This window comes from Antechinus flavipes, chromosome 3 (assembly GCF_016432865.1).
Source record: "Antechinus flavipes isolate AdamAnt ecotype Samford, QLD, Australia chromosome 3, AdamAnt_v2, whole genome shotgun sequence".
NCBI classification, from domain to species: Eukaryota; Metazoa; Chordata; class Mammalia; order Dasyuromorphia; family Dasyuridae; genus Antechinus; species Antechinus flavipes.
This window is the reverse complement of record NC_067400.1, coordinates 67,295,648-67,318,993: the sequence shown is the minus strand read 5'-3', so window position 1 is coordinate 67,318,993 and position 23,346 is coordinate 67,295,648. Positions and strand designations below refer to the sequence as shown.

Below are 23,346 nucleotides of genomic sequence, written 5' to 3'. Positions count from 1 at the left end.
TGGTTTGTGAAAAATGTAGCCCCATATGCCTACCAGATGCTCTTCTCTTGTTTTCCAGGGTTCCGCTATGGGAGTGATATCGTTCCTTTCTCTAAAGTGGATGAGGAGCAAATGAAATACAAAACAGAAGGAAAATGTTTCTCTGTTTTGGGATTCTGTAGATCTTCTCAGGTGCAGTATTTTCCCCACATTTGTGTGTAAAACAAGTATAAGCTGTTTTCCTAACTACTCAATGAGAAATCATACTCACCTATCATTGATACATGGGCACTTCAGTATTCCTGTAATGCCTCATTGGGGTATAGAATGATTCTGGATTCTTTAGCCCTGCCAGACTGCATCATAGTGCAAACTCTTTTATATGCCCAAGTGATTCCATCTTGTCTTCTCCAGCAAATTTTCTCTTCTGCCATTCCCACTCTCACTAATCTCCAATTTCTCCCTTACTGATCGCATATACTCAATTCAAAGGCTGGAGAGCTGACTGGGTCATGAATTGTGGAATTAAACCAGCTACACTTCCCCCATAACATAGAGTTACTAAGATGTGAAGTTGGTCTGAGAGTAATATGTTTTTAGGCAGCCTGTGTTGGTACAGATATTGGTATTGTCGAGATATGAGGAAGGCCCCTCATATATTTGGTGGGTCCCCTATATGGTGAACTTATGGGAAGACGTGGATGAGAAAAAGTACTAATTATGCTTCAATAGGAGTTCTCTATCTACTACCCTCAGAGGGACCTGGCAGATTTACCTGTAGAATTAAAAGTCAGACACCAAAGAGATGCGTGATTAACAAATTTGTTTATAGATGTAAGTATCCCTTTTTTGTATATTCCTATAATATACATGAAAAAAATTAATTTATTTAAAAAATATCCAAAAGTTAGCTAAGTGAGCATTTTAGGAAAACTTGGAAATTCTGTATATCCCCTTGTAAAGGATCACAGATACTGGGAACTCTGAGAAAAGTATACTTGAAACAAAGATACTTACAGCAGGGTGTTAACTCGGTGTGATTGATGAGATGATGGTTCTCTAGTCCACATATATTTAATATTTAGTATGGTGATGTAATGGTTCTACAGTTGGCACATACTCCATATGCTATAGTGATGTAATTGTACTAAGGTATATAAGGGCTGAGAGGACTTGAAATAAGCAGACTTTAGTGAGTGTGTGCTCGAGCTTGATCTCAGACTAGAAAGCTAGCCCGGACATTACATCCCCTGATGGCCTTAGTATTGTTTACCTTTGGTTACTTAGGCAAGTAGCCATTGTATACATCATTGCAGGTATGTTTCTTTCTTTTTTTTTTTTTTTTAATTAAAACTTTTTATTTACAAAGTATATGCATGGGTAATTTTTCCCACATTGACCCTTGCAAACAAAACCTTTTGTTTCAGATTTTCCCCTCCTTCCCCTACTCCCTCCCCTAGCTGGCAGGTAATCCAACATATGTTAAATATGTTGAAATATGTGTTAGATCCAACACACACACACACATACCCCTGCACACACATCATTATCTTTTCCTGTCATCTTAGCCAATCTGAAAGGTGTGTAGTAGTATCTCAGAATTGTCTTAATTTACATTTCTCTGGTCAGTAGTGATTTGGAGCACCTTTTCATGTGGCTACAAATAGTTTCAATTTCTTCATCTGAAAATTGTCTATTCATATCCTTTGACCATTAATCAATTGGAGAATAGCTTGAACTATCACAAATTTGAGTCAGTTCTCTATATATTTTAGAAATAGGTCTTTATCAGAACCTTTGGATGTAAAAATGTTTTCCCAGTTTATTGCTTCCCTTCTAATCTTGTCTGCATTAGTTTTGTTTGTACAAAAACTTTAACTTAATATAATCAAAATTATCTATTTTGTTATCAATACTGATCTCTAGTTCTTTGGTAACAAATTCCTTCCTCCTCCACAAATCTGAGAAGTAAACTATCCTATGTTCTGATTTGTTTATAATATCATTCTTTATGTCTAGATCATGAACCCATTTCCATCTTTTCTTGGTATACAGTGTTAGGTGTGGATCTATGCCTACTTTCTGCCATATTAGTTTCCAATTTTCCCAGCAGTTTTTGTCAAGTAGTGAATTCTTATCCCAAAAGCTGGGGCCTTTGGGTTTGTCATATACTAGATTGTTATAGTCATTGACTATTTTGTTCTTTGAACCTAACCTATTTCACTGATCACTTTCTCTATTTCTTAGCCAATAGCAAATGATTTTAATGACTGCTGCTTTATAATATAGTTTTAGATCTGGTAGAGCTAAGCCACCTTCATTTGCCTTTTTTTTTTTTTTTTTTCATTAATTCCTTTGAAATTCTTGCCCTTTTGTTCTTCCAGATGAATTTTGTTGTTATTTTTCCTAGGTCATTAAAGTAGTTTTTTGGGAGTCTGATTGGTATAGCAATAAATAAATAGGTTAGTTTAGGGAGTGTTGCATCTTTATTATATTCGCTCAACCTCTCCAAGAACACTTGATATTTTTTCAATTGCTTAGATCTGACTTTATCAACAGTTATTTTAAATGGAATTTCTTTTTGTATCTCTTGCTGTTGGATTTTGTTAGTAATGTATAAGAATGCTGATGATTTATGTGGATTTATTTTGTATCCTGCAACTTTGCTAAAGTTGGGGATTATTTCTAATAGCTTTTTAGTTGATTCTCTGGGGTTCTCTAAGTATACCATCATATCATCTGCAAAGAGTGATGATTTGATTTCCTCATTACCTACTCTAATTCCTTTAATCTCTTTTTCTTCTCTTATTGCCAAAGCTAGCATTTCTACTACAATAGTATTATATATTAATGAATAGTAATGGTGTGGGCAACCTTGTTTCACCCCTCATTTTATTGGGAATGGTTCTAGTTTATCCCCATTACATATGATGCCTGCTGATGGTTTTAAATAGATGCTACTGACTGTTTTAAGGAAAAGTCTATTTATTCCTATATTCTAGTGTTTTTAGTACTAATGGGTGTTGGAGTTTATCAAATGCTTTTTCTGTCTATTGAGGTAATCATATGGTTTTTCTTAATTTGGTTATTGATATAATCAGTTATGCTAATAGTTTTCCTAATATTGAACCAGCCTGCAAGTATGTTTCACTGAGGACTAAGGACTATTTGAAATTCCTTTATCTCTGTCACTTAATAAGCATTTATTAAACACTCACTATGCAAACAACTATATACAGGACAAATATGAAATAATTAATAGAGAAAAGACACTATAAGAGGGAAAGATTTTAGCTGGGACTTTAAGGATGCCAGAGAAGTCAGGGAGCAGAGATGAGGGGGGGAAAGCTTTTCAGGCATGGAGGACACCAAAAGTAAATACCATGAGTGAAGATACACAGAATGGCTTGTTTGAGGAACACCAAGGAAACAAATATGTGGGGAGTTAAGTGTAAGAAGATTGGAAAGGGGTGGGAGGAAGTAGGGAGGCTAGATTATAAAGGGCTTTGAATCACAGTGAATTTTTTATATGATGCTGGAAGTGATAGGGAGCTACTGGAATTTATTGAGGTATGGAGGAGTTAGAGAGGTGGCTTAACTTGGACTTCAGGAAAGTCACTGGCACCTGAAGAGAAGATAGACTAGAGTGAGGAATTATGGCAGTCAGACCAACCAGCAAACTACTGTAATTATCCAGGTGTGAGATGGTTGCAATGTCTAGCTTATGAGAATCACCAAGTGAAGTACTATCCAAGGAGAAAAGAAGGGGCCCCAGGAGAGAGAATCCAAAGATGGTGGATGTGACCTGGATGAAGGTAAGGCAGTGATCAGATAGGTAAGAAGAGAAACAGGAGAGAGTGTTGTCAGGAAAACATAGAGAGAAGAGAGTCTCAGGTTGGAGAGAGGGATCAACAGTGTCACAAGCTGCAGAGAGATCAATAAGAATGAGGATTGTGAAGCCCATTGCATTTGATAATTAAAAGAGCTTTAATAACTTTGGAAAGGGCAGTTTCAGTTAAATAGTGATTAGAGGTCAGGAATTGTCTCAGAAGATGTTTCCAAGTATATGATTGAAGCTGATTGCCAATAACACAACTGTGCAATGGCAATTTACTTCTTGGATTAGTGGCTTAATTCTAACCTCTCTGCAACCTACCTTTCAACAGATATGGAATTCCAAAGAAGTATGAAAGAGAAGGAAAATAATGTATAGAAAGGAAATGGCCCTTGAAGCCAGTTCTAAAAAAACTATAGCACTCCCTGTGATTTCTTGTGTTACATAGCTTTAGTGTACTCAGGAACAAAATGAAGGTCTTTTTTATAATGTTTATATATTTTTGCATACTTTACTTTCCATTTAACAAATTTTAAAGCTTTTAATTGTCCACACGACAAAAAAATCAACTTTTAACTTCTTTTTTTAAAGCAGTAACTCCTATAAACATTTTATAATTGTGTATATTTATTTTCTTTAAATATTTTCCTTTTAGTAAACTGCTTTCAATCCATTCATTAGTTAACTGATTTTCAAATCATTGTTAGAATTTTTACTACCTAGTAAAACTTAATCCCCATACCTTAGCCCATACTTGAAAAATTAAAGATTTCTATCCATCATTAAAAAAAAACCCAAAAATAACAACTCTTTCACTTTGATAGTTATTAGTTTTCTGCCTTACTCCCTATTTCTCCACCCTTTCAAGGATTAAGAAAACTGCTGGCTTCTAACCATTTGACTTCTAACCCTGCTAGCCACATGAAAATGATCTAAGGTTATCAACAGCTTCTTAACCTCTTTGTAGTTTTTAACATTGTTAACATTGCTTCCTCTCGATTCTTCTGCTTGTCCCATAATCTCTCTATTCCTTGCTGGATTATCATCCATCTGACATTGTGTCATTGCCTCTCTTTCCTTTTCTGATCTCCTTTGCATTATCTCTCTTAGGTGATCTTCAGATTTATAGTTCTTTCTGTTCTAAACTCTAGCCTGTATCATAATTAAGTACTTTCTGTATGTCTTAGATTTTTTTTTTTTTTTAGTATTCTATTTTGTGAAAGCAATGTGAATAGAATTTCTTAGTGAGATACTCAGTGTAGTTAATGTACATGGTCTCTTTCATTAGCTTTAGATAAAACTATTTTCCCCCAACTTTGTGTCCTTACAGGTGCACAGAAAATTCTTTATGGGAAACCAGGTTCTAAAAGTGTTTGCTGCAAAAGACGATGAGGTGAGATAACTTTAGATCTTTGGACCATAAAAAACAAATTTAGGTGCCATTCTGTGAAAGTAACATGCTAATTTAAAAAAAAAAAACCTCTCTCAGATGACCTATGAGGCTCCGTCCAGCACCAACTGCTATGGCACTGACACAGGCCCATAGAAGGCAACATAGGTTAATTCTTAGACTGTTTCCATTTGCCATTTCTTACTTCTTTGACTCTGACATGAAAACAGGATGCAATGTGACAAACTTCAAACCTATGGCTCTCTCTTCCCAGGCAGCAGCAGTTGCGCTCTCCTCCTTGATTCATGCATTGGATCAATTAGACATGGTAGCCATCGTCCGGTATGCTTATGACAGAAGATCTAATCCACAGGTTGGCGTAGCTTTTCCTTTTATCAAGCAAGCTTATGAGGTAATAGTTAATACTTGATTGATACTATATTCTTGATCTCCTAAAGAGAAAAGATTTGTATAACATACTTTTAAGTATAAAGTATATTTTAAAAAATTTAATTGAATCAAGGAATTTAGTGACACTTCATTATGTTTCCTATGATTTTTCTGTGAATGGGGGAACACATTATATGCCTGATGGTATATTGTAAGAATTTTACAAAGATGTGTCTGAAAGTTTTCAAAAGTTTAAGATATAATAAATGAATTGTATTTTTATAGAAAGTATTCCTAATAAGCATCTTCATTTTTTTTTTTAACCATTATAAAGAGTTCCTTTTTTTTTCTCCCTCTCATCCCCCCATCCACTAGGGAAAAAAAATAGAAATACAAAACCCTTTATTCAACACAGTTCAGCAAAACTACTTTCCACATTAGGTCTGTGTGAAAAATATAATTTTTTTCCACATTGGTTTATCATTATTATTAACGTATCATAAGATATGTAGTGTTCTCATAAGTCTTTGGGAATTAGGGTTGATCCTTTTTACAAGTGTTTTTTCTGATTCTGTTTATTTCTCTTTGTATCTGTTCATAAAAGTTTTTTTTGTCTCTTGTTGAAATTTTTCTCTCTCATTTCTTAAAGCGTAGATTACATTCATATACCAGAATTTGTTAAGCTAGTTCCCAATAGAGGGGAACCTTTACTCTTTTTTTGCTATCATAAAAAGTATTATATATATATTTGTACATTTAGGACTTTTGCCATTTCCTTTGGTTGCTTTGGGAAATAGCCTAGCAATGGTATTGCTAAGTCAAAGGGCATGTACTATTTAAAGTTTGGGGGACATGATTCCAAATTATTTTCCAGAATGGTTGGATCTATTTACAGTTCAACCACCAATGCATCAAAGTATCTGTTTTTCTACTGCCCCTCCAATATTTGTCTTTTTTGTGGGGAACAAGGGGAGGACCATTTTATCTAATTTTTAACAGGCATGAGGTAGAACCTCTGAATTGGTTTAATTTGCATTTCTTTTATTATTAGCAATTTGGAGCATTTTTTTGTTTTGTAGCTATAGATAGCTTGGCAGTTGGTGAGAACTGCCTATTCTTATCTTTAGAGAATTTAGCCATTGGAGCCTGGCTCTTATTCTTATAAATTTTGAATCAGTTCCTATATATGTTGAAAATTAGACTTTTATTAGACAAATTTGTTGCAAAGATTTTTTTTTTCCTTGTCAACTATTTCACTGCTTTGCTGTATTGGATTTGTTTGTGCAGAAATTTTAGTTTTATGTAATCAGTAGCAATGAGCTCTTCATTGCCAAGTTTTGTAGTCTCTTAGGTTTCATCCTTGCACTTGTATGCCTTTGCTACTGTCAATCACCTTTTTCCCTTTTATATTCTTTCTAGGTTTATTTTTTTATTTTTTTATTCTACTCCCTTCCTCCTCCATGTCTGACCATTTTTTCTGGGTTTTTTTGGGCTACATCTTCCTCTGGGTCACACCTACTAACTGTCTCGGACTTTTTTCTCTTCTCTTTTTATACTGTTTCCCTAAAGAGAAAGTCTTAAGAATGAACTCCCATGAATTCAGTGATCATCTCTGTACAGCTGATTCTCAGATCCCTGACCTCTCTCTTCTGGTCTTCAAGCTCACATCCTTCGCTGCCTTTTGGACATCCGAATATCCCATAGACATCTCAAATTCCATGCGTCCAAAATTAAACTCGGTGCCTTTTTTCACAGTGCCATCATCCTTCTAGTCAGCCATGATCACAACTTGGTTGACATGTTGAATTTATTCTCATCTACCCAACATGTCCAGTCTGGCCCCTTGTCTCTTGAACCATCTGCTGGGTTCTGGGGGAAGTACAAAGTTAGTCAAGCCACAGATCCTGTCCCCATGAAGCTTCCATCTGGTTAGGAGAAACAATAACATGCCAATAAGAAAAATATATATATATATATATATATAATCAGTGTGTTAGACCTGCCCAAAAATGGGCTGTTTGAAGTGTGAATAATAACAATTATGATGGAGCTAGTATTTATGTAGCACTTACTGTGTACAGCCAGGCACTGTACTGAGTGCTTTACAATTATGATCTCATTTGATCCTCACAATAACCTTGGGAAGATGGGACCATTTTAGAGAAGAGAAAACTGAAACAAACGGAGGTTAATTGAATTGTTTTGAACTCCAGGCTTTGTGACTTCAGGCCTGGTGCACTGTACATTGGCATGCATCTTGCTGTGTGGCTCTAAAAGAATTCAACAGCAAAATCAGAAGCAAGAAAAAGGAAACTGCACAATCACAGGCACCTCTATATGAGGAAGAACCTGTTTATTCTTATTCCACTTTTTCCTTTTCCTCCTTCCTCATGATTTACATCTAACAGAATACTTACTGCCATTCTTTTAGTTCCCTGATTGCTTCTAATAAGCTAACCTAGGAGTTTGAAAACACTGATGAATTTCCCCAAAGTGAGCTGTTAATTAGTAGATAGTGGTTTCAGATTTTTGTGTATTTATAGAGCACTTTTTATCGGCAGAACTTGAATTGCTTTATGTTCTGAATCTTTGAGTTCCCAAGTGGACTTGCCTTCCTTGCATTTGCAATAAATAGGTTAGCCTCTCTGTTCAGTCTCAGAATGGAGGTCTAGCAGGAGTTCCTTCTTCTCAGAATTTATCAGTATCATCCATTTTTTCCTGATCTTCCCCTCTGATAAATATCCTTACTTCTCAATAAAGGTAATTCCTCTATCTGTTCATCACCTAATCCCTTGATCCCAACTTTTACCATCCTTTCCAGGGCCCTTTTGTCATTTACTTTCAGTCATCTTCATTTTGTTCTTCTCTTGGCTTTTTCCTGCCTTCTGACAAACTTAAATTTCTTCAGTTCTTTAAAGAAAAAAAAGTGCCTTCCTTTCCTGGTTCTTATACACTTTACAGACAGGATGAATTGAGGGTAGGCTCAGGGGAAAGGTACTCAGATTAGAAGGTCTGGAAAGGCTTTTTGCACAAGATAAGACTTTAGTGGAAGTTTGGGAAGCCAGGAGGTTAAGATGAGTAGAGGGAAAGTCATGGCAGACCCCAGTGAAAATACAGGAAATGGGGAGGTGGGCCTAATGGCAAAGAGCCCAAGGTTACTGGTTCCAGAGCACATGGAGAGGAATAGAGTACAGGTGAACCAGAAACTTAGGAGGGGAGGGACCAGGTTATTAAAGGCTTTAAAAAGCAATTAGAGGATTTTATATTTGATGCTGGAGGTAAAAAGTAACTACTGAATGAATAGGAGGGTGGCCTGGTCAGACTTGTACTGAAGGAAGATCGGTTTCACAGCTAAGTTAAAGATGGAGCAAAGATTTTTGTTTTTTTTCCCGGGTTATTTTTACCTTCTGAATCCAACTCTTCCTGTACAATAAGAAAACTGTTCGGTTCTGCACACATATATTGTATCTAGGATATACTGTGACATATTTAACATGTATAGGACTGCTTGCCATCTGGGGGAGGGGGTGGAGGGAGGGAGGGGAAAAGTTGGAACAGAAGTGAGTGCAAGGGATAATGTTGTAAAAAATTACCCAGGTATGGGTTCTGTCAATAAAAAGTTATAATTATTAAAAAAATAAAAAATAAAAACATGGAGCAAAGTAGGGAAGGGAGCAAGCAAAAAATAAGCATTTATTAATTGCCTACTTTGTACCAGACTAAGAGCTTTTCAGATATTATCTCCTTTGATTCTCACAATTATTATGTGAGGGAAATTCTGTTGTTACCCAATTTACAGTTGAAGAAACTGGTCAAATACAACATCTCACAGCTGGTAAGTGCCTAAGCCAGATTCAAGGCCAAAAATCAATGAGCAGGGTGCCTCAGTAGTCTTCCTGATACCACTCTGATCATCATTCTCCTAGTCTCCTAATGGCTTTTTGTTACCAGTCAAAGAAATGTCTTGGCATTTAGAGTACATATACTCTTATTGTAGCCTCCCACCTTTCCCTTGATAACCTGTGCCTGCCCTTTGCCTCCTCCCCATCCCCATCTGCCATCCACTTCCTGCCCCCTTTTTGGTATCGTGCTCTGTCTGGCACAGATTCCCCTTCTTTTCTTCCTCCAAAACTCCACCTTTCTTTGGTCTTTTGGGTCAGGATTTTAAGAAGTGTTTTCTTGATGCCTTTTGTCATAGTCATCTCTCTCTTCCTTTCCTTCCCACAAGTCTCTCATTTTTTGACATTCAGTTGTTACCTCTCCCACCAACACAAGCCATCAGTTATCTTCCCCAAGCAGAGCCCGTGTCAGGTTTAGTTGTGTGTCCTCAACACCTAGCACAGTGCTTTCTCCGTAATAGAAGTTCATTCATGTTTATTGAGTTTAATATTAAGGTCTTAAAGGGTAATATTTCACTTTAAATTATTAATGATGACCAATTGGCAGGAATGAAATATATATTATATTATTATTTTCAAATTCTATTTGCTAAAACACCTTCATGTTGAAATGTTACCCAGGCTGCCTTACATTTCATGGAAGTGACACTTTGCTGTCCTCAAGAGAGTCTCTCTTGACTATTGGAAGGTCATGGTGCCCAGAATTCTAGCCTTGAGAACTTTCCCGATTCAAATATGTTGAGAGAGTCCCTATGTCATGTTTTTGAAGTTTTTTTCTGGTATTTTCTGGCATCATTTTTTTTAGACATTAATTTATTCAAAATCCAGTGGTCCCCAAATTGTATTTGCACAAGGTTATTAGCAGGAATAAAACACTTTGCTTGGCATGTCCCATATGTGTAGCAGCCTGATTTGTTCTATGTCTGTGTGTTGTAATGCTTTTATAGGGAAAGGATCAGTCAGCTTTTTCCTACAATTCAGTTGCTTCTTTTCTCATCCCTTTTCTTTCTGTTATAGTGCTTAGTATATATACAGTTGCCCTACATGGAAGACTTAAGACAATACCTGTTTTCCTCCTTGAGAATCAATAAGAAGTGTATTCCCACAGGTGAGTGAGTTTCTCTTTTCTTTCACAAAATAACTAAATTCCAGATGTTCTCAAGGAAATCTTATGTTTCTGATAAGTTTCTGTTTGGAACCAGATGGACTAGAAATTTGACAGAATGTTTTGTCTTCATATACTAAGATGATGGTGTTAATTTTTTTCCAGTATTACAAGACAATTACAGTCTTTTGACTTTGCATTGAGTTGTTTCTTTTTCACCTAATTCTTTTTGTCAATTGCATATATTTAGGAAGCAGCTAGCAAAATTTAGAGTTAGGATCTTTGACTATGGAATAGTGTTGGTTCATTTCTTTTAGGAATAACTGATTGACTGATAGTTTCAAGCTGATGCCTTTGATCTGGTTTTTGGGCTTATTGCTTTAAACTGAGAGATCAAGAATCACACAGGTCTCTAGACCTCTAGAGGGGGATTTCTCAAGTCCTGGTGGAAGCATGGTAGCAGGCAGCTAAGTGGAGGAGTGGGTGGAAGGCCGGACCTCGAGTCAGGAAGAACTTAGTCCACATTTGGTCTCAGCCACTTACTACTAGTTAGGTGAGCCTGAGCAAGCTCCCTAACTTCTGTTTGCATCTATAAAAATGGGGATAATAATGTTGCCTACCTCCCAGGGTTGTTGTGAGGATCTCCTGGGGTTATAATTGTCAAGTGCTTACAACACGTGTGTCTGCAGCCCTGCAGATAGACAACAGTCAGCTGTGGTGATGATGCAGGTGTCTGTGCATGAAACTGCCACTGTGGAATAACAGGCCTCCGTATTACTGCATTCCTTCTTTGGCTCTTCGTAATGACAGACTTTTATAGGCTTTGAACTCCTTCCTTTTTAAAAGGAAAAAGCAGCTGATGGCCCAATGAGAAGAGCACCCAAGCTGGAGTCAAAAAGACCTGAGTAATCTCAGACCATCACTGGCTGTGACTCTGGGCAAGTTACACAATCCTGTTTACCTCAGTTTCTTCAACTGTGAATGAGGATAACAGTAGCATCCAATTTACAAAGTTGTGAAGATCAAATGGAACTGCATGTATGAAGTGCTTAGCATAGTGCCTAACACATAATAGGTGCTGTATAAATGCTTATTCCCCTCCTTTCCCTAAAAAAAGAACTTTGTAGAGTGCCAGATCCCTTTTGGTATCCCAGGATATAAAGCATCCAAGGTCATTTGTCCTGTGATTTGACTTCTTTTTTGTCTCTCCCCTCTATGAGAACTGGTTATTAAAGCCACTTAGTATTTACTAAGAATGACTAAGTATGAATAAAGTACCTAGCAGGGGGACAGGACTTTATTGTAAAAGAAGTGAGAGAAAGTGAAAGGAATGGTTTTTTATAGAAAGAGATTTGCTTACAGCCAAGTATTCTCTATCCCTGAGCCCCTGGCATGGTGGTAGTGCTGTCACTTAAAACATTAAGCATTAGCCTTCTCTAAAAAGTCATTACAGGCCAGAAGAGCAGCCCAGACATTATATTATAAAAGGGGCCTGGATATGGTGGGACAAGTTTGTCATCCCTTGATTGAGCCTGCAGGATACCTTGAGTTCAGCAGTTCAAAATGAAGTGGGTTAAATCAGTCAGGATTTCCTATTAAGTTTGTCATCAATATGATGAGCTTTTTCACTCCTGGGTTATCTGATAAGGGAAGAAACTGGCCAAGCTCAGGTAATGAAGCAGGTCAAAGCTTACATGCTTGTCCTGATGGGATCAGGTCAATGAGTTGTCTAGCCTGGGGAATTAGGGGAAACTCAGTCTCAGATAGATAAAGGAGGAAAGGAGAAGGAAAAAAAGACTGCAAAAATGCTTCTTGTTAAATAAGTAGATATTTAACTCCATTTTACACTAGGTATACAAGAAAAGTTGAGAAAAAGAAGCATAAAATAATTTTCAGTATCTCTTTATTCTTTTATACTTTCTTTTTAGTGACTGGTAACTCAGAACCACTGTTTCGGCCCCAGACCAAACTAAGCTGAAAATAACTTACATATGTTATAAATAACATAACAGTTTAACCAGAAATATTTTTATTTAGAAATCTTTTGTACATTTTGCTTTTGAATAATCCTTTTTGAAGGGAAAAGCCCAAAAGATTAATAGTAATTAATCAACAGGTATTTATTAATAAATACCTTCTCTAGGTAAGATGGTGTGGTAAGTGCTGGGTTTTGATGAAGTTTATAAAAGACTTATCACATCACTAGGACATTTGTAAATAAACTTTTCCTTCTCTAACTCATTGAAGACTCTGACTTATGAATGGGTTTTTTCCAGAGTTGAATTCTATCTGAATGTGTACTACTACTAAAATAAAAACTTTATCTTATGATGTGCTATGACATTACTATTATAAGAAGAGAACAAAAAAAGAATTAGTGAACCAAAACAGGGAACAATTGTTTTTTACTCTATCTTTTTTGTGCTTCATTTTAGAGGCTCAGCTTTCTGCAGTCGATGCTTTGATTGACTCCATGAGCTTGGTTAACAGAGATGATGATGAGGATACCCTTGAAGACTTATTTCAAACCTCTAAAATTCCAAATCCCCAGTTTCAGAGATTGTTTCAGGTGAGAGATAGATAACCCACAGCCTTGATTTTTTTATTTCTGTAATGGAGACTGTACCACCTGCTCTGCTTATTTTGCAGGGCTTTTTAAAATCAATTATCTAGAGCTGAGGAAATGCCAATCTGTGCCAGGTACTACACTAAGCACTGGAGATACGGAGACAAACAGAAAATGGTCCTTGTCCCAAAGAGCTCATATTCCATAGGAGATAACCTGAGAGTATGTATGTGTGTGGGTAGAGACTAGACCTGTGATTTCTTTGGCAGTAAGGAATTCCCAGATGAGGAAATTCTCCTGATTAATGTACTTTACCACCTTCTCTACAATTTCTAGTTTTAGTGAGTTGCCTAGAGCACTGAGAGATTAAGTGACTTTTTTATGTAAGTATATACAGAATAAAATACAAGGCAGAGATTGTGAGGGATGAACTAGTAGCTGGAGATCAGGAAAAGTTTGTGGAGGAGCCAGTGCTGGAGCTGGGTTTGAAGTAGACAAAGGATTTGGAGACGCGGGCACCCCTGCAGGAAGATTTGGGACGTTGCATCAGCTGGGGAAAAGCCCAGAGATAATGGAGAGAGTGTTTCATGGTGAGAAGTAGCATGCTGTCTGGCCGGACCTCAGAAACATCTGCCATGGATTGTAGGAGGGTGAAGAGCAAGGCTGAGAAGACAGGCTTGAGCCGTGTTGGGAAGGAATTAGAGTGACAGTTATAAGAGGCTCTATTTGATCCTAAGGGTGTCAGGAAGCTGTCAGGAAGCCACTGGAATTTATTGTAATAAGTTAACAGTAATATGATCAGACGCTCTCAGGAAAATCACCTTGGTAACCATGTGGAGGTTGTACTAGGGCAGGGACTGAATAGAAGGTTTGTATTATAGTCCAAGGGCAGAGTGACAGCCATGGAAATGAAGAGATGGAGCAAAACAAATGGGCAGCTGAGCAGATGTGGGGTGAGGGAAAGCGAGACGCTGATGACCTCAAGATTGGTCATCTGAATGTTGTGTGTGGTTGTAGTGATTGTTGGTCTTTCGTTTTCCAAGAGGACCAGGATATCAGGGAGGTGACGCCATGACCCGCAAGTGAATTGGATTGAAGTGAGGAAAACTGGGCAGTAGCACTTGCCTCATTTTCCCCTTCAGAGCCATTGGGTTCAGTGCCCAACAGAGATCAGGATGGCTGGAGATTGCCCTGGATGTAATGGGAGTCCTTGGACTTTTTGAGCTAAGGTCTTTAACAGTGACTGGAAGAATTTTACCTCTGACAGCAATTAGGAAGAAAGAAAACTTACAGAAGAGCCAAAGCAAGAAAAAAAAGTGGGCAAGCTTTTTCTCCTAAATATGTTTAAGAAAAAAGTTTATTCCTTTTATACCTGCAGTCTCTTGGCTTTTTTCTTGGCATTTTTATGTGAATGATGCGGTTCCTTTCTACATTCAAAGAAAAGAAAAAAATTTAGTGAAATGTAGTACAGTAATATTTCTTAACAAAGATGTTTTCCAGTAACACTTTTTTGTTAGAAATTTCTTAATTGAAAGTGGAAATTCAATAACTATTTCAATTTAATTTAACAGTACCTGTTATAAGCAAGGCTCTGTCTCTGTCTCTCTCTCTTGCTCTTTTTTGGCAGTGTAACTAGTATAAAAATGTTTTGTATGATTTCACATGTGTAATTGATTATATTGCTTGCCTTTGTAGGTGAGAGAAGAAGGGAAAAAGGGAGAGAATTTGGACCTTAACACAAAAAAGGAACACTAAAAATAAGTAATGATTTTTTTTTAAAGAGTTCCTTTAAATCCCCATAAAATGACCATGTTGGATATACTTTGAGAGCCACATTATATTTTAGGGTGCCCATCCTTCTTGTCTCCCCAAATCTCAATGATTATTTATTGATAATATAAAATTTTGCTTAAGAATGGAAAGCCATTCTATAATTATAGATTAAAAAGTTTAAGATAATTAGGCCTGGCTAAAGTAACACTTTAACACAAGAATTTTTAGTCTCCAACCCACAAATTTAAAAAAAAAATTTTTTTAAACTAATTTAATATAATTTGTTTCCTTTGTAATCATATATATTTTGTTTTAACAGTTAAGATATTAAGCTTGATAAGAGGCAGACCCAAGATGGTAAAGAAAAGGCAGGCATTTGCCTAAAATTCGACTCCTGATAACTTAAAATCGCACCTCAGCACAAATTCTGGAGTAGCAGAATCTACAAAAAATAAAGTGAAACAAATTTTTTAGCCCAATGCAACTTAGAAGTACTACAGGAAAGTCTGTCTTGCTTGAGTAAAAGGAGAACTAACAACCAGCCAGCCCCAATGCAGATCAGCACCAAGACCTTCCACAACCTTGTTGAAGCAGACCAGTTGCCAGGCCTCTGGCAAAAGAAACTTGGAAACAGTGCCCTCAGGCTAGGAGCAGAATTCATCTTAGAAGTCGAGAAATATACTGGAAAGTATACAAAAAAACAACAACTAAAAACCCTGACATAGAAAGCCACTGTGCAAACAGGGAAGATTAAAACAAAAACTTAGAATAGGAAAATAATATCAAAATGCCTAGTTGTGGGGCAGCTAGGTGGCACAGTGGATAGAGCACCACCCTGAAATCAGGAGGACCTGAGTTCAAATATGGCCTCAGACACTTAACACTTCCTAGTTATGTGACCCTGGGCAAGTCACATAATCCAAATTGCCTGAGCATTAAAAAAAAAAAAAAATGCCCAGTTGCAAAGCCTCAAAAATAAATGTGAATTTTTATCAGGTCCAAAAAGAACTGGAGGAGCTGAGAAAGATTAAAATCATACAAGAGAAGCAGAAGAAAAATTGGAAAAAAGATGTACAAAAATTCATTGAAGAAAAGAACTCCTTGACTAGTAGAATTGGCCAAATAGAAAAGGAGTTACAAAAGCTAACAGAAGAAAATAATTCCTTAAAAATTAGAATTGGGCAATTGAAAGTTAATGGCTTCATAAGACATTAAGAAATGATAAAACAAAATCAAAAGAATGAAAATAGTGGAATATAATGTGAAATATCTCATTGGAAAAACAACCGGCATGGAAACTAGATAATTGAAGAATTATTGGATTACTTGAAAACCATGTTCAAAAAGAGAACCTGGATGACATCTTTCAAGAAATCCTTAAGGAAAACTATGTTGATGACCTATTACCAGAGGGTGAGATAGAAATTGAAAGAATCCACTGATCTCTTGGAAAAGATCCCAAAATGAAAATTCCCAAGAATATTATAACCAATTCCAGAACTCTGAAACCAAGATGAAATACTGAAAGCAGCCAGAAAGAAACAATTCAGATATTAAGGAGCCAGAGTGAATATTCCACAGGATGTAGCATTAAGGGAGTAGAGGGCTTACAATATAATATTCCAGAAGACAAAAGAGCTTAGATTACAACTAACATTCACTCAGCAAAACTGAGCATAATCTTTCAGGGGAAAAAAAAGATATTCAATGAAGAGAATTTTCAAGCATTCCATTTTCTTTGGTTCTGTATCTTCTTTCACAACATGATTGATGATGGCAATATCTTTTCCATGATTGAACATGAATAGCCTATATCAAATCGTTTACCATCTCGGAATAGGGGGAGGTGAGGAAGCAAGGGAGAAAATTTGCAATTCAAAATTTAAAAAAATTTAAAAATAATCTTTACATAATAATTGGAGGAGGGGGAATTACATCTATATGTGTATGTACACACACACACGCCATATTTGAAAAGACATCTCTAGAGTCCACACTGTCAGGAGAATCCATGATAGGAGAACCCCTATCTTTGCAGAAATTAAGGAATTTCCTTCTAGATAGAGAAGAGCTGTGATATCATTTTTATGAAAAAAATTCCCTCTGGTAAAGCTAATTGACACCTTCCTTGCAAGTTATGGTTAGTAATTTAACAAGTATTGATTTAAGACTCAAACTGGGAATACAAAAAAAGACAAGAGTCTAAGTGAGTGGCCTAGGACGCTGGTAAGTTAGGTGACTTGTCAGTCAGCCCAGGCAAGACTCAAAAGCACAGCACCTACATAGTGTAAGTGCTTAGTCAATGTTTGTTGATTTGACTTGAACTCATTCTTTATTAACTCAAATAGGAAGAAAAATGCTACTATTATTTTTTCTTCTTTCACTTTTCTTCATTTTGATGAATTATCTATACTACATATTGACCTGCTTCAAAGGGTAGTTTTCATTATCTGACATTCTTACTGGAAGAAGGAATTGAAGTCTGGATTCATTTTGGAGTAGTGCTTTTAATTAAAATGATGAATTATATGTAGGGGAAAATGAAATGGGTTGCATTCTCTGACATATAAAGAATTCTTAAACAAAACAGCACTTGCCATACTGCTTTATTCCTGTATTCAATCAAGTACAAATAAATGAATGGGATTTTTTTTTTTTTTTTTTGGCTAATGAAGAGTGACAGAAAAGGACATAGGAGTTTCATCAATAATGAATGGAAAAGATAGGTCATTAAGATGAGGGAAAGTTTCAGAAAGAAGAAGCAGAGGGAAATGGAAAAAACCCTGCAATTTTGACAATAAAGAATACTGTATCTTGGTAGGAATAGAGGTTATACAGTTAATTATTTTTAATGCATAATAACTTTTCATGATTTTAAAAATATAATTCAATAAATGTTATCAAATGAGGTAGTCCATCTAAAACATCCTGCAAAGCTATTTTATTATTATTGTAAAGGAGTTTAATGTCCAGGGGTTATGTTATTTGAGGTCTCATTGTTTTTGGAAATTCCACTTGGCTGGGATAGGGTGCAGAGGAGAGGGGAGATAATTATTTTAGGTTACTTTGGTAGTGGCAAATGGTCTCAGCTAACTCCCCCCCCCCCTTTTTTAAAGCTTTTTTTTTCCCCCTTTATTAAAGCTTTTTCTTTTTGAAAACATATGCATGGACAATTATTCAACATTAGTTTGCAAAACCTTGTGTTCAAAATTTTTTTCTCCCTACCTCCCTACAGCCCCTCCCCTAGATGGCAAATAATCCAGTATGTGTTAAACATGTGTAATTCTTCTATACATATTTCCACACTTATCATGCTGCACAAGAAAAATCAGATCAAAAAGAAAAAAAATGAAGGAAAAACAAAGTGCAAGCAGAACAACAAAAAAAAGTGAAAATACTATGTTGTGATCCAGACTCAGTCCCACAGTCTTTTCTGATGCAGATGGCTCTCTCCATCACAAGAACTTTGTTCTCACATCACATTGGAATGGTTTGAATCACCTCACTGTTGAAAAAAGGCCTTTCATCAGAATTTATCATTGAATAATCTTGTTTCAGCTAGAGCTACTGAAATTTATCATGAGCATCATTTAAGTGCCTGCAAGGCAGGTTCTTGGATTTTTTTATCCTCTAATCTTCTGACCGATCTGATAAATGTCCTTCAGCCCATTGCTTTACTAGATAGCTGAGACTGTACCTGCATAAAAGATGGGATTTTGGATTGTGGGGTAGATTCCAAAGTTAATTAAATTTTATTCTTGCCCTCATTTCTTTTAGCTAATGATCTTTCCGCTATTTGGATTCCTTTGTATGAGTGATTTCCTAGTTTTAACTCACCTGCTTCTTCTTTTAAAAAATTACTTTTGAATTGTTTTTCAATAAACCAGTTCCTCTTTTAGAAATATTTTGTTATGGAAGGCAGAAAAAATAACAACGGTTGGAAAGAATTAACTTTGTGTTATAACGAACAATTTTCTTAAAAGAGGTGAAGTAAAACATTTGCTTTTTCTCTGCTGAACTTTTGCTGCTACCTTCCATAATGCTGCTAATTGAGCTTCTTAAGAAGACTCAAAATATATGGCAAATATACTTTGTTAGGATTTGAATTATTAGAATCTCTTCAGAACTTTTTGAAATGGTATTTTGGAAGAGGATATTATAACATCAGGATTGAAGTGAAGCTCTTCAGTTAGGATGATGTTTTTAAGCCCTGAGATTCCAAATCATTTTTGTTTTCTAGTTAAGATTATGCCCTGTGGTCATTAAAAAGTGTATGAAGCAGTTAAAGAGGAAATAAGGGAGAAGTTGAATTCTAAGACTGGAAGAAGATAGAAGTGTCGATTAGTTGTCTAATAAATAACATGTAAAATTTCTGGAAGAAATTAGCACCTTGCTTCTATTTCAAGAGTATCTTAGGCAATGAGATGTTTAATTATAGATAATCTTGATTATTTTAGCTTTATTGACCCAGGGGAGGAGGGAAACAGAGGAGCACATAACAAACTACTTGTACTACAGGGAAAATAATGCTTAAATGAGTATTCTTCATTTTATTATTTAAACACCTCATTGTAATTGCAAGAGTTTCTTGTATCTAGTTTGTGCTGTTTTGAAATAACTTCTAAAATTTTCACTGCTTTAAGGTAGGAATGATTAGTAGGTAATCTTGTATTCCAGCCTCATTTTCAAACTACTAACCATCACAGGTATAAACAATGGCCAAGAGGGCTCGGATTTTTCTCTTCAATATTTTTTTGGAGGGGGTGGTAGCTTATTTGTTAAATAGAGTGGTAACTTTCATAGGCAAGTGACAATACACAGCTAAGGACTAATGCTACTCACCAGAACATACGTATTAGTGATTAGTAATCACTAATGTGGGTCTTAAGGATGTTAGTTGCATGAGCACTGGAGAACTGATTTGGACTGAACCTGCATTATGCTGATACTTGCATCAATATGCAGTGACCTAAGAAATGGCAATAGTACTAGTAACAATTCAATTAAAAAATAATTTTGATAAATTTTGGTTTTGCATCATTAAAATTTCCCCTAGTACTCATCTCACAGAGAAGTATCCTATGTGACAAATAATATTTTTAAAGGAATGGGAGGAACAAGAGAAGAAAATAGCTAGCCAACCAGTCATCGAAATAAAAAATGTTTGAAAATATAGTGTTCAAGTATCCCAGTTCTGCAAAGGAATGAGGTGGTGACCTCTCATTTTGGGGCGGGGGGGGGAGCACCATGCTTTTTCTTTGTAATTTTGCAACATTCACTTTTAATTGTTTTATGAAAGTTGCTCAGTGTTTTGTAGGTCATTTGCATATGTGGTTTTCTGGAGTTTTAGATTGAAACTCCATGCTCAAGAAAAGATATGAATTATCTGGTGGTTATTGCCTTGTGAACTGAATGCTCTCTAACTTTGTCCAATAGTGCCTGCTGCATAGAGCTTTGCACCCCAGTGATCCTCTGCCCCCAATCCAACAGCATATCTGGGACATGCTGGATCCCCCTGAGGAGGTGACAGCTAAGTGCCAAGCCCCTCTCTCCAAAATAAAGACTCTTTTCCCTCTGACTGAAGCCATGAAGAAAAGGGATCAAGTAACAGCTCAGGATGTCTTTCAAGATAAGTAAGTCATCTGATTGGTGCTGTCCTGTTTTAATCATTTATTTCAGATTATTCAGACAGTTGATAAGGAGGGATGGTAACAGATGAACACTGAAAAATTGATGAAAATAGACCTGAGGGTCAGCTAGGTGGTGCAGTGAATAAAGCATCAGCCTTGAAGTCAGGAGGAGCTGAGTTCAAGTTTGGCCTCAGACACTTAACACTTCCTAGCTGTGTGACCCTGGGCAAGTCACTTAACCCCAATTGCCTCAGAGGAAAAAAAAAAGAAAATAGGCCTGAAAAATTGGGATGTTCCACGTAAAAGTCCTTTCAGGACTTAGATTCTCCCTATTAAAATGTTGACATCTTACCATCAAAGATTTTTAAAGTTCAGTTAACTTCCATCCCCATGCTTAGGTCATCCGTAGACACATCCATAGTGTGTGTCTGGGCTCTTGAGTTTGTCTGCCTCGCATCCGTGTTACTTGGCTGCTGGAAGAACTTGTAGCCCGAGTCTCAGATTCTAGTCAGATTCTGAGTCTTTGCCTTAGCCTGTGACATTGGAGGCTTTCTCTGTTTCTGAGTCACATGTGACATTTCTGGTATGTAATAGAGAAGCAGAAGGCATCCTAAGTTGTAGTTTTTCTGTTAACTTTGAGAGATGTTTTGTGTTATATGGCCCCTTTTGGTTGGGGAATAAAATGTCAGGAAAAGGACAGGGGGGAAAAAGTAGAAAAAAATGATAAAAAATATATGTTCTGTCCCTAGCAATTTTTACAAGTGTCACAAGAATATATTTAATCATGTCATTAATAAGTTCATAGTTTTTAGATAGCCAAAAAAGTCAGATATAGTAATATATTTCTTTGAGCTTTTCAGTAGCCATTAAGAATCCCCACCTTCTCCCCTCTTTTATCAAATTTGTGTTTAGACTTTTACTAGTTTTCATTTGATTCAAGTAAATCAGCAAGGTAAGATTGTCTAATGAATTCATTTGTTTCTCTAGGGCCTAGATGGATGGATTATTGGGAATCTCTTCCAGAGTTAGGTTTTCTGCTTGGCATGCTACATTTCTTTAGGCATCACACTAAGATCTATTTAGGACCCCTATATTACTTTTATCCTTTCCTTCCAGATATTTTCTATGCTTTCCACTGATCAAGTGAAACTTATCAATCACCCCCTATCCCAGCATAGGATATAGTTGATTCTTTTTCCCTTGGCAATTTATAAAAACCCTGGGGATTTAATAGTATTTTTGTAAATTATTTCTCATGTTAATATAGAAATTTCTATTTTCTTGGGAGTTTTTATAGTTAATAACACTGGGTTAGCCAGAATAGAAATAATTGTAGGGTGTTAATGTCTGTGCTGTATATGCCACAAATTACACCAGAAATGCATTTTCCTCCCACAAGATGCCAGTATTTCTCACCATTTATTTTCATCATGATCTTTTCTCTATGTATGATCCCTTAATAGGATTATATTTTCTTTGTGCTGTCCTTTGGAATTAACATTTGGGGCTAGTTGAATGAAATGCTGACTCCTTCTCTTCTCAAGATAACCTCACTTGGCTGTACTTCAGTCATTTTATTAATCAGAAACTGGGAGACAGAGATTTGGGGCCTGGGGAGAGAAAGAGAGAGTTAGTCTTGTAAATTTTAAAGCTTCAGTCTGTGGTTTTTATTACCTTCTGGTATCATTGGAAAGAAATGGGCCTTTCTCTCTTCCTCCTTTGATTAAAATGTAAATTAGTTACTTAAAAAAAAAAAAAAACCTACCTACCCAAAACACTATTAATGCTATGCTTTGATTACAACTTCAGATCTTTCTGTACCATTTCCTCCTGAGAAAACTCTCCTGCTTGTGTTTCTTGTCCTCTGTTCATTCACGGAGCTGTTGTTCGGCTACATTTCCTGAATGAATGTCAGAGAAGTTTCACATGCCCATGTGCCCTTTCTTCTCCCACCCTCTGGCTTGGGAGCACTTCAACAAGCATTTATTTATTGAGTCTGTGCTATGAACAAGGACCAGTGCCAGGTTCTGTGGAAGTCACAGGCGTGGAACTAGAGAATGTTAAGAGCTGGAAATGACCTTTAACAGACTATTCCATTCCGTTCATTATTTGGATGGGAAAATTGAGATCCACAGGAAAAAAGTAACTTGCCCAAGTTCACAGAAGATAGTAAGTGGCTAATCCAAAGCCCTGAGCTCTTTCTTCTACACCTTGATGTCCCCTCAAGGAATTTATAATTAGCAGCTCATATAATTGCATTATAATTAACCACTCAGTCATCTCACTATGAAAGGAAAAACTGGCCAACAATAGTCTATCCATCTATAGACATCAGGTTTGCTATACATAGTTCAATTAATTGACACCTAGGATGGAGGGGTCAGCATTTAATAAGTATGTGTGAAATGTTTTTTTTAACTCAGTGTTTTATAGAAATGCCAAAATTTCTTGGAAAGTTTTCCCTCTATTTGCCATTGTACTTTTTATATTGTTATTTTTCACTTTGTTAGATAGGATTAGTGTTTTTGAGGATACCTTTCTTTTTCTTCCTGCCTTAAGTCATTTTCTCATTATAAAATCAAGCCTAAATATCTCTTGAGTAAAGAGCATAATACTAAGAATATGGCTACAAACACCGGGCTAGAATTCATAGGGCTTCCTCCATCTCTTCCTCCCAGTTCTTTTCCTCTGTGATCTTGGTTAAATCATGTTCTGTTCCTGAGACTCAGTTTCTCATTATTGCAACAATAGAGGCTTAGACTACTTGACTCACAGATGG

The 23,346-nt window shown here is 36.4% G+C and overlaps 1 protein-coding gene across 1 annotated transcript in view; it reads left to right on the top strand.

Annotated features, from left to right (window-relative positions):
- XRCC5 (X-ray repair cross complementing 5) overlaps window positions 1-23,346 on the top strand; it is a 118,940-nt gene that overhangs the window by 29,111 nt on the left and 66,483 nt on the right. The window contains exons 9-14 of the mRNA XM_051983585.1: window positions 59-171; window positions 5,145-5,207; window positions 5,479-5,616; window positions 10,511-10,601; window positions 13,034-13,167; window positions 20,374-20,570. Of these exons, the coding sequence (XP_051839545.1) occupies window positions 59-171; window positions 5,145-5,207; window positions 5,479-5,616; window positions 10,511-10,601; window positions 13,034-13,167; window positions 20,374-20,570 (736 nt within the window). The remainder of the gene's footprint in view (window positions 1-58; window positions 172-5,144; window positions 5,208-5,478; window positions 5,617-10,510; window positions 10,602-13,033; window positions 13,168-20,373; window positions 20,571-23,346) is intronic.